This window comes from Eriocheir sinensis, chromosome 11 (assembly GCF_024679095.1).
Source record: "Eriocheir sinensis breed Jianghai 21 chromosome 11, ASM2467909v1, whole genome shotgun sequence".
NCBI classification, from domain to species: domain Eukaryota; kingdom Metazoa; phylum Arthropoda; class Malacostraca; order Decapoda; family Varunidae; genus Eriocheir; species Eriocheir sinensis.
In genome coordinates, this window is record NC_066519.1 from 9,421,570 (window position 1) to 9,440,474 (window position 18,905).

General features: G+C 43.0%; 1 protein-coding gene across 1 annotated transcript in view; it reads right to left on the minus strand.

Moving 5' to 3' along the window:
• Positions 1 to 3,398: 3,398 nt before the first annotated feature.
• Positions 3,399 to 18,905, minus strand: part of LOC126996813 (prenylcysteine oxidase 1-like) — a 36,062-nt gene continuing 20,555 nt past the window's right edge. The window contains exons 3-6 of the mRNA XM_050857675.1: positions 17,080 to 17,254; positions 15,259 to 15,467; positions 8,870 to 9,027; positions 3,399 to 7,930 (exon numbers count right to left, since the gene is read on the minus strand). Of these exons, the coding sequence (XP_050713632.1) occupies positions 7,238 to 7,930; positions 8,870 to 9,027; positions 15,259 to 15,467; positions 17,080 to 17,254 (1,235 nt within the window). The 3' untranslated portion in view covers positions 3,399 to 7,237. The remainder of the gene's footprint in view (positions 7,931 to 8,869; positions 9,028 to 15,258; positions 15,468 to 17,079; positions 17,255 to 18,905) is intronic.

Genomic DNA, 18,905 nt, shown 5'->3' on the forward strand with positions numbered 1-18,905 from the left:
TAGGAGTTAACTTGTCTTCTTATTTTTGTAGTAGATGAGTAGTCATATTTTCTTGTCTGGATCTGTTGCCTTGATGTTTCTGTTGATATATTCCCTTCATTATTCTTTCTTCTTTATAGGCAGTCGAACAGAATTCTCTGTAATAGATAGTGATATCTTTTATCTCTTCTTCGGTTGGTCTTGGGTTGCACCAGCAACCTATGATGCTTTCTATTTGACGTGTGATGTCTTTCTCGCTTAAGCCATTGTTGATGACTACCTGGGTAGATTGATTTCTTTGTGGACTTGCTCCCAAGTACTTAAGTGCATTAGTGATGGTGGAGTCCTTATAACGCTGGGGGTACACACACACACACACACACACACACATTCTTTTTGACCACTCCCGTGGCACAACTGGTTAGAGGTCCGCGCTACAAGGCTTCACGACCAAACAGGCGGTGGTTCGAGCCCCGCTCAGGCCGGATTCTTTCCGTTGACTAGGAGTGGTTACTGTCCCCCCTTGAGCAAGGGTGATGGAGTGTGTGGTGTGTGAGGTCATGGCAGTACACAGAGATCGACGATAATGAGCATACACTTGCTCATGTTGGGAGGGTACCTGCTGGCGAAAGCGAGTCCAACTCGTGATCAGGCCGTGGTAAATTACACACACACACACACACACACACACACAATCTCACACACACACACACACACACACACATTTTATATATATATATATATATATATATATATATATATATATATATATATATATATATATATATATATATATATATATATATATATATATATACTACTATTAGTAGCAGCAGTAGTAGTAGTAGTAGTAGTAGTAGTAGTAGTAGTAGTAGTAGTAGTAGTAGTAGTAGTAGTAGTAGTAGTAGTAGTAGCAACAGTAGTAGTAGTAGTAGTAGTAGTAGTAGTAGTAGTAGTAGTAGTAGTAATAGTAGTAGTAGCAGTAGTAGTAGTAGTAGTAGTAGTAGTAGTAGTAGTAGTAGTAGTAGTAGTAACAGCAGCAGCAGCAGCAGCAGTAGTAGTAGTAGTAGTAGTAGTAGTAGTAGACCTGGACTTTGAGGCGACGGTGGTTGATAGTCGTATCAACCATAGGCTCTGTTAGCTCAAGAACAATATGTTTAATAATGTTTGTAATACTAAATAAAGATGGTTGTGAGCCACAGTCATTGGCAGGTTGGGGCCAATGAACTGCTTTGCGAGAGAAAATGAGAAGAGATACCTCTCACAACGCAACTCTAATGGATGAAGGCCGTATTATAAGAAAATAAATAAATAAATAGTAGTAGCAGTAGTAGTAGTAGTAGTGATAATATTATTATTATTATTATTATTATTATTATTAGTAGTAGTAGTAGTAGTAGTAGTAGTAGTAGTAGCGGTAGTGGTAGTAGTAGTAGTACCAGTAATAGTGGTAGTACAGGTAACTCACGATGTACGCGAGTATTGTGTCCTTGAAGAGGTCACGTAAATCAAAAACAATGTAAATCAAACAAGAGGTAGGTTTCTATTGAAAAATAAATATTCATTCAGTGGAGAGAGAGAGAGAGAGAGAGAGAGAGAATATCCATATCTCCAAGATATCCACTCAGGCACTCAATCTCAGCCTCACTCGTGTGAGGAAGAAATGAGGGACACCATGAGCGACTGGCTAGTATTGGTACCGGTACCGAGCAGTCTTTTACCGGTACCGTACCGTAAAGCTGGTACCGTTAGTACCGGTACTGGTACCGGTACCTGCGCACCCCTATTGTTGAGTAGCGTGGCAGTTTGGATACTTTATTGTTGTTCAAGTGACGCGCGGGAAGAACTGAGCTCAGCTGTGTGGCCGCGGCGCCGTGTGAGTCCAGTTGCGTGAGACATCTAGTGGCCACTCCATAAAATATCGCGTATAAGTAAAAAAAAAAACGTGTAAATTAAACATTTATTTGGATTTTGGACCCCGCGTTATTTAAAAAAAAAAAACGCGTAAAGCAAACTCGTGTAAATCGAGAGTTACCAGTAATAGTAATAGTTGTAGTCAGGGGAATATTAAAAAAAAAAGAGAAATGTTGCAATTACTCTCATAATCAAAGCTATTTAAGGACCAAAGCAGGAGTCACAGCCTTTTCATACATATTCAGATATTTACCTGCCAGATAGATGCAAATGCTGACCCACACCATACATATGGACGCCTAGCCTTAGGCCGCGGCCACACAGGGAGCGAGAAACTTTAATACATAATAACCAATGCAGGTGGCCACACTGGCAGCGAGCAGGTAATGGCGAGAAAGGGAGGTGATAAGCGAGAAAGAGAGGAGAGTTAAAGATTAACTTTTCTCGCGCGAGATCACTCAGTCAGAATGTGTGACATCACAGGCATGTTTCCATATTATATGCCATAACTAAACTCATACATTAGATAGGATATTTTGGTTAACACCGTTAGATGCAGCAGTGACTGGAGAACTCGAATGTTTGTGAAAATTCAATAAAACTGAAACTAAATAAATAGTGACGAGTTGAAGTTAAAGAATCTATCCGTAATGTTTATAACACGTTTTACATATAGCTATCATTTGCATCGGCTATGAAATAAAGACTAAAATAAACATTTCCATCTTATAGAGAAAAGCCTCCTGAACACGATGGTATATACAGATTTTTCATAAAACGCCAAATAAGTGAAGCACGAAACTGTTTATGAAAACTTTTCACCTCATCCCTCGTGTGCACCGACGGGGTGGGTGCTTTATAGCAAGGTGCTAGGAGTGTGTAGTGTTGCTAGGCTTTACTGCTCCGCAGCGTCGCGTTGCCATGACAACCCTCGCCTCGCCTCGCTTTTTGTGTGGCCATAGAAACTCGCCTTGTCACTCTTGCTCTCGCTAGCTTTCTCGCTTTCTGTGTGGCCGCGGCCTTAAGGTCATCAGTAAAAGGGATGCTCTCCTAATATGAAATGAGGAAACACAACTAGAACCAAACTATGGAACATGAAGCCAGTACTACATACATTTATAACTTGCTGTATGTATATTTGTGCAGAAGTCAAATTTCTTTAGACTTTTTAAGATAACTTGAAGGGATTAAAATTTACATGGATACTACTTTTCTAGGGGTTACTACTACTATTACAACTACTACTGCTACTACTACTACTACTACTACTAGAAGACACTGACTTAACACGAGATATGTTCCAAAGAAAGTTGAATTCATCTTCACCTTCATCTCATACACTGATGAGCTAATGGAAAGTCTTTGGCATTGCATCTCCTCTGAGCTATTACTTTGTACTGTCTATTACTACTACTACTACTACTACTACCATTACTTTTGACTAATTCTCCTAATTCTCTAGAAGATGGAATTCATCCCTCACTAAAATATACAATCTTGGGGGATCAACTTTAACATGTATATTTAAGGTATTTAACAGCAAAGCAACAACACCACTATCTGGAGTCATAACAATGGTAATGAAAGACACGGTCCAGTCCTAGGCATGGCAACTCATACAGAGCTTCACTATACAAAAGTAAGTCTGGCTAGGCAGGTTGCAACAAATGACCTCAAGTAATGGAGAATATGCCTCTCCACCTTTGTCAAGCCGTGTATGTGTACATAAATGAACAATGACGATGAAGCCGACATGAAACAAGATATGTGGAGTTTGTTTGCTAGTCTGTGCACAATTATCTTTGTTATTACTTCGCCATACCTCAACTTTTTGATGCATGTGTTCATCTAATCATCCTGTCTTATAGTTTCCCATTCTTTTGCCCCTTTCCCTCTCTGCCACCAATACTACTTTCCCACTCTCTCCCTGCTGCCTTCACGACCTTCCTCTTAAACCAACTCTCGTCTGTTCTCACTCTTTTTGCTCCAGTCTCTCACTGCAACCTAACAACCTTCCTTTTATACCAATTCCTGTCTGATCATTTTATTTTCTCACCCTTTTGGCTTCATTCTCTCTGTCAACCCTCACAACCTTTTTCTCATACCACCTCTCATCAGTTCATTTTATTTTCCTTCTCTTTATGCCTTCTTTTATCTCTCTGCCACCCTCACAATCCCCATTTTACATTACCTGTCCTTTGCTCATATCATCTTCTCACTCTTTTGCCTAATTCTCTCTCTCTGCCAACCTTACAATCCATCCTACATTACCAATTCTTACTCTTTTTAGTCATTCTCTCCTTGTGAACCCAACAATCTTCATATTAAAACAACCTCTCTTCTGAGAATGACACACACAGACTGGCATACAAACTCAATCCCAAACTGTTAAAATAATTTTTTGTCTAAACAGGAGGCAATGCAACTAAATGCAACTAAATCTTCCTCAAAATAACATTGGCATTCCTTTTAACTATCAAGCTACAAGGTCACTCATACAAAAACAGTTTAAGGGTACTTGTTTGCATAGTTCTTTGCATGTAAGGTGATGAAAAATGGAGTAATTTTTTCATGTGGGTCATCTAGGGTTGCAAGGCCAGAAGTATTACCACAGTCAAACCCAAGATCAAGCCAGCAACAGGTTGTGCCATGTGTCCTCTGTCTTCTGGAGATGTAACAAGTGTGTGTGTGTGTGTGTGTGTGTGTGTGTGTGTGTGTGTGTGTGTGTGTGCGTGTGTGTGTGTGTGTGTGTGTGTTCATTCAAGTGTCCTGTCATGTGGAGGTGTTACTTGAGTGTGTGTTTGTGTGTGTGTGTTCAATCATGTGTCCCTTGCCCTGTGAAGGTGTCACTTGAGCCATTATGATCTGACAGGGTTCAAAACTCCATAACAAAACAACAACTCTTACAACATAGAGAGAGGACACAAATCACAAGAAAAATAAGTGTTCCAACCTCTTCTAATTGATGTTTGAGGCATTGTGACTCTTAAGGGCTTGCATGAAAGCTTGAAAACTTTGCAGTCAAGGCATTATGAAGAGCTAACATGGTTCAAAACTGCATTACACAACGACTCTTATGACATACAGAGTGAGGACACAAACCACAAGAAAAATAAGTGTTCCAACCTCTTCTAATTGATGCTTGAGGTCTTGTGACTCTAAGGGGCTTGTATGACAGCCTGAACGAATTAACAGTCAAGCCATTATGATGATCTAACATGGTTCAAAACTTCATTACATGTCAACAACTCTTATGACATGCAGAGCACACAAGCCTCAAGAAAAATGTGTTCCAACCTTTTCTAATTGATGCTTGAGGTCTTGTGACTCTTAGGGGCTTATTTGACAGCCTGAAAGAATTTTCAGTCAACACTCTTAATGGATCTCTAATGCAGAGAAGGAAGAAAGTACCGTATTTCCTGCCATATAAGACGCTCCGGAGTATAAGACACACCTATAATTTGGCAAATCCAGATTTCCCGGAACTTGATGTATGTGCAGTATTACATTTGGCCACCTTACTTACAATTATGACTATGATACCGTATGTTGCTTTGTGCCCTTTTCTGTATTCAGTGTTCCATTGCTGGTTGAAAAGTTACTGTGCTCTTACCCCAAGCAGCTGTGACTTTGAAATGGTAAACAAAAGGGTTGGTTGGTAGATTCACTCAATGCGCAGTGTGCAGGCTGTAACTTTCGCCGAGCTACTGAGGGAACTAATCACACAGGGATGTTACGTTCGATGGGCAATCTTGGTCTTGATCTTGACTTTCAGGGACCAGCTCAAGTAGAAGTAGATGTTGATTAATTTCTGTCAATCATATTATGTTTCAATATAGTTATTTTTACAATGAGAAACAAAAATGCGTTTACAATAAACACTTTAGTCATCCTCGGATATCCATTCTTTAGAATATGTATCACAGAAAATGTCAGCTGACCAGGCCATTGCACAGCAGAAATACCTCCAGACTATGGTAATCCGCCCAAGTCTGCCCCACGGTAGCCGAGCTGAATCATGTCAGGCAGCACACTGCTCCACCAATATTGTTCTCGTGTAATAGCCGCTTTAACCATCACCCAGCACACTGGTGACTGGCGCTATGGTGGAATTGTGTTTTGTGTTTCCTGTTCACGCCACTCATCGGCTCCCACGTGTGGCACATCTTCTTTTTGTGACCTGTATGTTTTTTTCGCATCAGATGTCCTCCTCCTCTCTTCTGCTTATTCACATTTTCCTTTTCTATTGCATCACACTATTCATTATTTAAGGCAATCAGAATTTGTACCTTCGGCATATACCGCGCAGGGGTAACTTTTTGGCATTTTCTGAGTGAAAAAAGTGCGAATTACACGCCACAAAATACGATATATTTAATTTTTGGGACATCATGGAACTATTATATCAAACGGAGGTGTTTTGGGTGTTGGTTTCGTGCTAGTAACAATAACCCCAACCCTGGGGTCGCGACCCCAAGTGGGGTTGCCAAGTGTTTTTCCTGGGGTCGCCAAGACCTCAATATATCAAACATGGTGCTATTATATTATAATAACACATATACAACTAAACTACAGTCTATTCATTTGGGCAAGGCCACTCACGGTAGCTTAGTCCCAGCGACTCCACTTCCCCCTTTTGGCTGGGTAGCTCCGAGTTGGATGATGTAACCTACTTGTCATGTTAAGTAGTCAACATAAAATGGTAAATAGTGATAATAAAATGTTAAGTAGTCAACATAAAATACATATCATAAAATACATATCATGTCAAAGATTTTTCTTTCCTCCATCATGTAAACTGTAATTAAATCACCTTGGGCAGTGCTTGAACATAAATCAGCAGTTTATGTTGGATATGTATTTTATGTTGACTACTTAACATTTTATTATTACTACTTACCATTTTATGTTGACTACTTAACATTTTATTATTACTACTTACCATTTTATGTTGACTACTTAACATGACACGTAGGTTACATCATCCAACTCGGAGCTACCCAGCCAGAAGGGGGAAGTGGAGTCGCTGGGACTAAGCTACCGTGAGTGGCTTTGCCCAAATGAATAGACTGTAGTGGGGTCACAGTCAAGTCTAGAGGTGCATGTTTGGGGTCGCCTGAAAAAAAGGTTGGGAACCACTGCCCTAGGCTTACCAAAACCTAACCATCGGGGTATAAGATGCAGGGTGATTTTTTTTACTCTTCTTTTTTGAAAAAAAGTGCGTCTTATATGGCAGGAAATACGGTAAGTCCACCCAACACACAGCTATTGTAAAACCTTGACAGACAGCCAGACAGCCAGCTTCTACTAGTGACACTCTCTCCCTCTCTGTCTCTCTCTCTTATTACAGTTCTTCTTTCACAGGTGCCTTTCTTCCAGCATCAGGGTCATTCTTCCAGTGCTTGTAGGTAAGAAGTGCCACATTCTTTGCCCCGATGACGCTCATCTCCATGGCGCTCCCAGCCCACTCTATGGCATTGAGGTGGTACAGGCCAGGCACTAGTTCAAAGTTCCCTAGAGTCTGGTTGGAGGAGTAGTGGGGGTAGGCGAGCCACGACACAACATCTGTTGACTCCCGTCTCTTGAAAAATATGTCCAGATGCTCTTCAGGGATGTTGTGTGGAGAAAAGATCTTCCAGACACCAACGGCATTTTCTTTACATGTCCCGTCCTTCACAGGAGTTTGGAGGCCAAACGAGTTAAACATAAGCTTGGGGTTGGTGACAAGGACCTCATCCAACACCTCGTCCTCAGTCATCATGAGGCTCTCGGGCCGCAGCACACCCCTCACCATGGTGGTGCGGATGGCCTCATAGTGGCCTGGGAAGGTGAACTGCTGGGTGAAGTTAGCCAGCCTGATCTTGCTCTTGTCACTGGTGAGTGGCGTGGCCAGGACCACAAAGTCGTACTCTTGCTCCCTGCTGAGCTCCTCACCCTCTGGTGCTGCATTATATTCCTCTGCTGCAGCTGCTGCCACCTTCACCTCAGCCTCAGTGAAGAGTGTGTTCTTGAGCCCCTCGACTTCCTTTGACCTGACCTAAAGGAAAGGTGTGGTGTTGGCAGTGCAGAAGAAAGATGTCATATCTAACAGTGATAATCTGCCTTAAAAATGCTTTGACAAGTTCCATTCTGTCCTCCAAGATACAGTGAGGCATGGGTAGGTTACATCTATTTTACAAACAGTGAGCTTGATATGAATATTTTTTTGTTCAGATCCAAACAGTGAGTTACAAATACATAATCATCACTTGACAATTACAAGTCTACTTCACTGACTTCACACTGGCCTGTATCCCAAGGTAATGGATTCTTCCCACCACAGGCTCGTGGGGCCAATGTATTGGATAATTTGTTGCCAGATATATACATAAATAACTGAAGGTAAGGCATTCAACCTGATGAGAAACATAAAAGTTGCTATTCAATATCTGGATGAGGAAATGATGAAGAAACTGATTGTGACAGTGATTCATCCAAGGTTGGAATAGGCAGCAACAGTGTGGTTGCCGAGTATAAAGTTGAATAGAAGGAAAGTAGAGAGGATTAGGAGGATAGCAACAAAGTTGGTTCCTGGACTAGGAGATTTAACAGACAAAGAGAGATTGAAGCATTTGAACTTACCAACATTGGAACAGAGGAGGGAGAGAAATCTGATTGCAGTGTATAGGGTGCTGAATGGGATGGAGAAAATGGACAAGGAAGATCTAATAAAATGGGATACAAGAGAATCAAGAGACCATGGAAGGAAGATGAAAAAGAAAGGCTGTTGAAGAGACATGAAGAAGAACAACTTTCCACAAAAAGTAGTGGAGACCTGGAATGTCCTGGAAAGAGATTCAGTCCATGCAAAGATGATTCATGAATATAAGGCCAAGTTGGATTATAGTAGATATAGAGACGGGACAGTACGAGCAGAGCTCCTTTCCTGTATACCACAACTAGGTAAATACACACACACACACACACACACACTCACCATGAACCTGTCTGGGGTGTCGGTGCTGGGAGCCACATGAGTCACCTGCCGGTGCAGCAAAGACGCACGGGAATGTTTGAGGAGCTCCTCCGCGATACGCTTGTTGCCTCCCTCCACAGACCACAGGCTGCTGTCTGCACCAGCCAGGGCAATGAGGCCTGTTGGAAGGAATGGGAATAATGTAGAACATATCCAGGTCAGTCACTGACTTGGGTATGTTCATATGAAGTTCAAATTAGCACTCATATTTGGGAAAAACACTACAAGCAGACCCCGTTATCTAACCATTCAATGTTCGTTTTACTCTTTTAGTATGTCAAAATAATTACCTTTACTCATTTTCTCAGCCTGTAATCCTTGCTTTTTTATTTTCAAATTTGATACCAGGTACAGTATTAATTTTCAAACTGTGTGCCAGACATGTCTGCCAGCCAGCTAATGATGCTGGTAGCTAGTCAAGTGGAAGGTTCTGCCCCACACTCACATTCTCTGCTGTGCTGATTTGACCCTGAGGACCATTACTGCCATGGCTCAACCCACAGCATGCCCTTTGTGGCCTACCATTATAATGAGTCACAAATGAATGATTTAAGAGGAACAGCTCAGGAGTGGTTCAAGTTCACAGAGAGGCCAGACAGTGAGATCCCATTTTTAAAGCACAAGGAGACAATCCAAGAAAACAAAAAAATTGGAGAAAGAAACCAACATCTTGCTGCTAGCTCCAGTATAAAGGAAACCAGAAAAACTCACAAGAAGGCTTTTCAAAATATGGCCATTGAACAGGATGAAGGAGCAAAAATACTGATTTAACTTTTGCATTTGGATGTATATGCCCCTTCATACGCACCATAGGAAACAGCATAAAGATCAAAACGAGAGTACATATAGCCTAGCAATGAAACACGTACATTCACATAGCTGCAGGCCGCGACGTGGGCCAAAGCATCCCACAGCAGCCCTAAACGTCCAGCCGCTTATCACAGCCGACATTCAAAACAAATGTTCCCGCTCTTTCCTAGAGCGCTTAGATTTCTCTCTCTTTTTTTTTTCCCCTTCAGCTGTTTCCTATGCTGAAAAAATAAGCAAAAAAACCCTCCAGCACACGCAGGCACACGGGTCTACACTCATATTTCATTGCCATTTCCACATGTGCATTAAACTCTAAGCTGTTTTCTATACTTTTCCAAGATGTGTGAAAGGTTAGTAGAAGTCATATGATAATACAAGAGTAGATCATAAGGTAGGAAATGAGATATGAGTACATTAATGAAACCAATTTTAACACCCAAGGTAACCACATTGATGTGAAAAATAGAACACACATTCCCTGAGAGTGGTGTGACTGTCAGGTGTGTCAGGGTGTGGAGGCTGGCTGGAACTCAATTGGGCCAGGAAGGGGGATTTGGGGGTCAACAAGAGGCACTGAAGTAATGTGGGGAAGGGTAAAGAGGGAGGGAAGCTGGTGAACTGCTCGACCTGAAGATTCCCTTACCCTCTTTTGCATTTTTAATTTCTTTCTTGTTATTCAATATTGTAGAGGCCACTGATTTAGCTATAACATGTTCAACACTTCTTAGGTCTATCTTTTTTCTTTATTCTATAATCCTCCATGATCCAGTGATTAGTGTGCCTAGCTACGAATCTAACAGCCTGGGTTTGAATCCTGGCCCGGGCAGTCAGCGTGCAGCCCACCAAGCTGTTCATCCTTCCTTTCAGCTTACTCAATAAATGGGTACCTGGGAAAACCTGGAGAAGGTAAACTGTAGTATCATGGATGTCACACTGACCCTGTGTTCTGAGGTAATGGGTTCTTCCCACCACAGGCTCAAGGGCCAGTGTGATAGAGATGAGTACTGCCACCATGTGCAGCTATAGCATATGCACCCAACTTTACCTCACCTTTTTTCCACTTTTACATGGAAATTATTTCTTTCCTAATTTCTAAGACGAATTTTCTAACTTTATTTTGCTGGCTCATGGCTAAAGCTATGTTACACAATAACTGAAATAAGGAAATCAGGGAAAGGGAGCAGAGGTGATTGTAATAGTTACAGGGGAATAAGTCTACTCAGTGTGGCAGGAAAAGTGTATGGAAGGGTTTTAAATGAAAGGATGAAGAAAATAACTGAGAAAAGTGTAGGCGATGAACAAGGGGGGTTTTAACCCGTGTGGGTCGGGTGACAGGAATTCCCGCTCGGGCGGAAAGCGTCGGGTGGCGGGAGTTCCCGCCATCCGACGTGCTCGACTTGGCCAAAAATAGCACCTCTTCCCAACATCTTATCTCTGCCGTGCTGCAACCTAGACACTTCAAATTTATTTCATCGTGGAGAGGAAGGATTGGCGATGAAAAAACAGTATAAATTATTATGTTTTCTTTAGAAATTGCCACACAGGGCATTGATAAAAGACACCTATTTTTCAAAATCTATCAACACCGCCCGCGCCCTGCAAGGACGACAACAGTCCTCTAGCCTGACCCTTATGGGTTAAGAAAGGGAGGGGTTGTGTAGACCAAATATTTGCACTCAAAATGTTAGTTTAAAAATACTTAAGAGAAGGATAGGAAACGGTTTGCTGCTTTCATGGACCTAGAGAAGGCACATGAAAGTGTTGAGAGGAAGCGGTTGTGGGATGTTCTAAGGATGTATGGTGTGGGAGGGCATTTGCTGGAGGGAATCCGATCCTTCTAAAAGAATCCAAGTGCCTCTGTACGCGTGAATGGTGAGTTGAGTGAGAGTTTCGGTGTTGGTGTGGGTGTGAGACGGGTATGTGATGTCACCATGGCTTTTTAATGTGTACATGGATGGATGGATGAGAGAAATGAAAGTCAGAGTGGGGGAGCTTGGTCCAAGGCTGAAAGTGAGAGGTATGGAGGAGTCATTAGTGGCAGGCCTGTTTGCAGATGATATAGTGTTGTTGGCAGTGAATGAGCAGACGCTGCAGAGGATAGTGGATGAGTTTGACAGGGTGTGTAAGAGGAGAAAGCTGAGAGTGAATGCTGGAAAGAGTTATGCTGGAATCCACACATCTGCGATTTTTCCTCTGCGACTCACTGCAATCCCGAAAATGTGAAACAAGTGGTGAAATCACAATCTACTACACTCTCGCTGCAACAATCGTAACAGGAATCGCAGAGTCTTTCCGAAGCGTAGCAGTGTCACCACGTATCATGGGTGATCACGTGATGCGGCCACCGCTGCGATTCATTTTGGAATGTTCAAAATAGATTGCAACTGCCTCTGCGATTCCCATATCACTCGACTCATCGCAGCGTGAACGCAGTGAGAGCGCAGCACACTGCAACTTGGCAACGATATCGTTGCAATGATTCCAGTGGCCTGCGACAAATCGTTGGCGAATCGAGCAACTTTCTCATCGCGAGATGTGGCAACGAGGTATCACAGTGGCATCTCCTATAAATAAGCTGGGTGAGCGACGTTCCCTTGCTGAGACTCCCCACTGCCGTGCTCTGGTGACGACTGCCTCTCGCTCTGGCAACCACCGCTCCCACCCACAGCGTGCCACACAATGTCTTGTGCCCTTCAGGACACCTACATCATGCCGAAGACCAAGAAGACCAAAGTCTCACCACCAGCACCTTACACCTACCAATCCACCAAGCCCCAAACCACCACCATCATCGTCAACATCGTCCAACACACCCTCAACACCTGACGACCATCCTGCTTCAGGGAGATGTTGGCCACCTACCATTCTGTGGAAGTAATCGGGAATCCACATGAAGTTATACATGTACCCAAGTACTTCGGGCTTTCCTTTACTTCCTTTTCTGAATCAGCTGTGCAACGTATTGGAGGGTTATTATGTGCAATCTTTCAAAGGCCACTATAGCTGCCACTGAGGATTCTTCACAATATCACTGTTGATAAAGTCAATGAGGCTCATGGTGTTGGCGTTGCTACTCTGCAGGGGTAGACTGGTTAGTGTAAAAGTAGGTGGACCTACCCCTTATTCACATCCCTGTGGGGACACCCAGCAGGTGGTCACGATTAATTGCAGTACATCAATGTGAAGTCGAACTGTAAACGAGAGCAAGTCGAGCAGCAGTCAAGCAGCATTCTTTATCCATTGCAATAATCATGCATACGTCGCAGGTGCTCACGATGTGCTCACGATGAATCCCTGCTGAGTTTGCAATAATTGCAGCAAGCTGTGACACACACTCGATCTTTTCTCGCTTTGCCTGCAATGATTGCAAAGGTCTACGACTAAACTAAGCCAAGAGAAGATGGCGCAACTATAAACACTTGCCTGCGCCATGACTGACTGGGGCTGACTAGCATCCAGGCCCCTCAAGAAAGCCTACTGGCGCTATAGGCATACACGTAAAAATAAAAAATAAAAAATAGAAAATAAAAAAAAATAAAAAAGTGGATATCGAGCACATGTCGTTTTGGATCGTGAGACCTTTCTTGTCGCAACAAATTGCGCTTCTCGGGTGGCAAACGAGCTGCGACTCCAAGATTTTTGGTATCGCGGTGAGTCGCAGAGGCCAAATCGCAGATGTGTGATCCCATCATAAGGTTATGGTATTTGAGAGGGCGAGAGAACAGGTCACTGATTTTGCAAAACCGTACAGAGTTAGAGCAGAGGGTACAACAAAGTGTAGTTATGGGAGGAGAGAATGGAGGAGATGACTGAGTTTATATATTTAGGGACAGTTTTATGTAAGCATGGCAGTATGGAAGGTGAGGTGAGGGAAAAAGCAGTGCAGGGCAGACAGGTAGTAGGTGCACTGGAGAGAGTTATGAAAGGAAATGTAAGCATGGAGGTAAAGAGGGGAATAAGGAACAGTATTATCCTGCCAACTCTGTCATATGGATCAGAGATGTGGACATAGAATGTAGCACAGCAATCGAGAATATGTGCAGTGGGAATAAGTTATATTAGAAGTGCATGTGGTGTTTCAGGATGGGATGGAGAAAGTAGTGAAAGCGAGTATGAGCGGTTTGGTATGGGTGTGACAGCAAAAGGAGTGGATTGTGGAGTGGTGGAATGGGTGAAGTGAGGTGCGTTGAGATGATTTGGACACGTGATGAGAATGGGGGAGAATGAATTCGTGAAGAGAGTGCATGAGGGAAGGACTGAGGGAGGGGGTGTCAGGGAAAGACCACCTGTGAAGTGGATCAATAGGGTGAAGGAGTATTGGAGTGAGAGTGTTGGAAGTAGCAGGACTGAGTGTGCTGAGAGTGAGTACCAGAACAGGGAGAGAGGGAGTACCAGAACAGGGAGAGATGGAGACACTTCTGCCATGGCCACCCTCTGGAGGAAAGTTCCCACGAGGAGGCAGGGCATTGAAGATATAGATAGAATTGAAAAAAAATCATAGCTACAGGACAAAATATGTAGATACCTCACTGCATCGCTGAACCTTACACAACACCAACACGACATGGGATCAGGGCTTCCTGGGGCCGATATTCCACTGCTTTCATTCCAGCATTCATTGTAGCAACTTAAACCGGCAGCGTCAGCAGACCCATTTTTGGGCTCCCGCGAGTCGGTCTGCTGAAACGGTGGACCCCATATGGGGCTCGACTCAAAACGCCTAATTCGAGCTAATTGTATGCGGTGGTGGCATAGAGCAACCCACCATGCATGCCCTGGGTCACTGTGGTGGGTGAGTGATTTTGAGGTCGGCTTATTTGTCATAGGTGGTGCTGTAAGGTCATGACAGACTGAATTAGCTATCCATATAGTAATCACTTGTCAAATTCTCTAAAGTAGACAACAAGTGACTCTCGGCTAGATGCCACGTGTCATGAGACTGTTTATTTTGTAACATACACCACTCCAAAAAAATGGAGTTTGAGTATAAATAAATATTTTTAACGGCTTTATGATTATGAGAGGAGTACTCTGATATACGTTCCATGCTCTTTTCTTAGTCTCAAAATGTAGTGTAATGGTGCCGTTTCTCGGCCACTTCTCAGCTTTCCCATAGCCGAAGCCCACGGGTTAATTATATGAATAGAAAACACCCAATATAGCACAATTTGTGGTAGCATCCCTTCACTGTAGAACAGCCCACTGTAATTCATGTTTATGCTTTAGCACAATCTGCTAACTGGAATGGTGCATACAAAAACTCTGGAACAGCCTCCCTCCATTTGTATTTTCTCTTGCCTACAACTTGAACTATTTCAAGAGGAGAGTATCATGACAACTCTCCTTCCAAAGATGATTTCTCTTCTGTCCCCTCTTTTTGGGGGGAGGGAGGAAGGGGGGCTGGCACAGCGCTTAGCAGACTTTTTTATTGTTTTTTGTCTTTTGTCCTTGAAATGCTTTCCTTGCTGGAAAAAAAATTGGCAGAAACACCCTAACAAATTAACAGCCTAAGAATGAGCTTGAGCAATAACAACACCCACCCACTAAGGCGTGCATTGCTGGTGTCTGGCCATAGTTGCACTGCGCCACAGACATCACCAGCTCATTGATGGTCTGAGGGGAAAGGCCTTTCTCCATCAGCCAGTCTGTGGTGGACACCTGTGTCATCCTCAGCATATCCTTGCTCAGTGCCGAGAGCAACGATGCCACGTCCTTGAAGGCCTGGCCCTCTTGCTGCAGCCTGTAGATTCTGGACAGCAAACAGAGAGGAAGGAGTAAACCCACACTTGACATTTAAATGTTTACAGTATATTGGAAGCAAACCAAAGGCAAAACATGTTATAAAAAGTGTCCACTCTTTACCATCCCAATAAAAGGTAGATAGAGGATGACACCCAAAGGTAAAGAAGGCCAGGCAAATGAAGTGTGAGCATGGGGGTAAAGAAAGGGTATAGGAAAGAGTGTTATCCCCCAACTCTGGCATATGCATAAACAACGTAGAGGTAAAATGTAGCACAGCAGTCAAGAATAAGTGCAATGGAAATAAGCTATATAAGAGGTGCATGTGTTGTGTCAGGTTGGAATGGAGAAAGTAATGAGAGCATGGACGAGGATTGCTGTGGGTTTAAACAGCCAGCGGTGTGTAATTTGGAGTGGCTGAATGGGTGAAGCGTGGTGGTGGTTTGAGGTGGTGTAGACACGAGAAGATTGTATTAGAACGAATTTGTAAAGAGAGTAAGGAAAAGGTTGAACAAGGGGGTGATAGGGGAAGACCACCAATGAAATGGATTAATTTGGTGGACGAGTATTGGAGAAGGAGTTGGGGGGCAAGAGATTGAGTGTGCTGAGAGGGAGTGCCGGAACAGGGAAAAGAGGAGACACTTTTGTTGTGGCCGCCCCCTTGAAGGAGGTTCCTGTGAGGAAGCCGGGCACTGGATATAGATAGATTAGTAAATAGATAAAAATGATATGCAAGAAACTTAGGGTGGTGGGCAGTGCCTTAAGACCCATCACCAGAACCTCCAGCATCTCTGCAAAGATTACTGCATCACTGTTAAAACAAGCTGGGTGACCCGGGTATTGGCAACAAATGCTCCACATTGACTTTGGTCCACAACTCTCCTTAAAACCCAGTCCACTCCAGGCAAACAAGACTGTTCTGTCTCAGCACTGCTTGCTCCAGTACTGCTACCCTATATTCTTGTTTTTTTGCTTGCTAGCTTGCACCAATACACCCACATGTTTTTTTTCCCAAATCCCATTCTGCAGAAAAGGTCCAGAATTAGGCTAGGATAGGCAAAATGTTAACAAAAAAAAAAACAGTAAGGCATGCGTGCTGTGGTGTGCACTGCAAGCAGACAGTGCTCGCACACAGAGGCAGGAACAAAGGGGTGGTCTTATTTTCCTGGTGTGTCGGTGTTGACAGACATGCAATACTCTGGATTGGCTGCAAGTCTGCAAACCCAAAAAAATTCAAAAATGATCTTCACATTAATTTATATTGCAGGCACCCTACACTTTTGTGGACACTTTAATTACCTCCCTAAGATGAGTACCATTGTTCATGCCACACCAGTAGTAGATTTACCCTCCTTACTGATCTTGCCACTGCCAGGCTTCCTTCTCTCATGGAGTCCAAAAAGATCCACCATCAGCCTTCTGAACTTATTTGAGAAGTGAGGCAGTTTGGTACCCTCCAAGAGAATCAGATGTTCCAAGTGCCAACATACAAAAAACATCAGAAAGTTTATCCAGACATGATTCCATGGTTATTCCAATCCAGACACACTCTAGGTTGGGAGCCACTGTTGTCTGCTGCCAATAACCTGGTATAAACAACTACCACCACCACCGCTACTTACTTTATGAAGTCTTGGAGAACAGCACCCGGCACTTTCTTGATACGATAGGCATCCCAGCCATAGCGCAAGAAGAGTTTGGCGGCATCGATCAAATCACTGTTGCTTGAGGTGAACACGTAATCCTCGCCGTTGAACAGACCCGTTAAATGGGGGCAGGTTTTGGCATGGCTGAGGCCTGGTAGGAGGAGACTGGTCAGAAGGGGATGTGAGGCTGGACTACACTGATTCAAGGGTTGAAAAATCTGGCATGCAAGGACTGGCTATAGTTTCTCAATCTGTGTTCTTTAGAAAGGCAAAGGATACATGATGACTTGACTGAAGTACATATGTAAAAGGATGAAGAGCTTTAATAAGGATAATGTTATAGAGGTTCTGGCAATACAATAGTGGGCTATGACTAGTAGCCATGGACTTAAGTTAGATAAATCCAGATTCAATAAACAGATAGGAACTGGTTTACTAATTGAGGAGTGCATGAGTGGAACAGGCTTGGTAGTCATGCGGTGAGTGCCAGTATGACAGACACCTTTGAGAAAAGATTAAAAACTTCATGTAAAAACTCTAAAGGGAGTTACCATGCACAGGCTTCTATACTTACAAGTGTCAAGGGGAGGGTGCAGGAGGGTGTTTGGGGATAGCCAGGGGTAAGGTTAATTAGGCAGGACTCAAATCCCAAAACATGAAGATTGTGTGTGTCTGTGTGTATTTACCTAGAAGTGATATACAGGAAATGTGACACTTGTGGGGCAGTGTCTCCATGTCTTGATCAGTCAAATTTAGATTCTAAATAATCTAAGAACTGGAGGATCTCCCCCTCCAGGGCATTCCAAAGCTCAGTGCATTTACATGGAACACTGTATTTCTTGATATCCTTCAAGCACAATGTCTTCTTTCTTTCCTTATCCTCTTGTTGTTTTCCTATCCCATGCAAACAGGAATTCTCAGTCAATTCTGTCAACTCCCACCACTGTCTTGAACTATGCAATCTTGTCATCTTTCTCAAGATTCTTTCTTTCAAGGACGGCAGCCCCAACATTTCCTATCATTATATTCTACAATAGATCTGTTAAACTGGGAACCATCTTTGCTGATGCTGTTTGTGTTCTCTTGATTTTGTTTATATTATTCTTGTTGCATGGGGACCACATTACTGCCACATACTTCAGCCTGGGGTGGATCAGGGCCAGCCAACATCATCATCCTGTCCATGTACATAATGAAATGGTACTATAATGTTTGCCAACGGTTTATGTCTCCTACAATATTGTTAATGTCATCTGGGTGCCAAATCATCCTGGAGCAACATTTCCTGGTCCTTTTACACTCATGCTTTTGTGATCTGCTGGTTACTTGTTGAAATTCAGTGACTTCCTCTTAGTTCACTGAAGTCTCACATTGGGTCACTGACTGGTGAAAGAAAATAGTTTGCCAAATTCATATATTCAAAATAACAGGAAAATCATTAATTGGTACTACAGCCCTTGGAGAGTTGATCTTTGGGGTCTTACCTTGTATCACATATTTGATGAATTTCATGTCCACATGATACTTGTGTTCTGGCTTCTTTTTTGTTCTTCCTTCCATTCTTAAGTTTATCTTTGCCATCATTAACTCTTTCATCTCTTCCTATCAACATCTACCTTTCCTTCCTGCCGGAAGTATGCCTTTGTACAGCCTGTGCCTAAGAAGGGTGACCGTTCCAATCCCTCAAACTACCACCCCATAGATTTACTTTCCTGTCTATCTAAAGCTTTTGAATCAATCCTTAACCGGACGATTCAAAAGCACCTTTCCACTTCTAACCTTCTATCTGATCGCCAGTATGG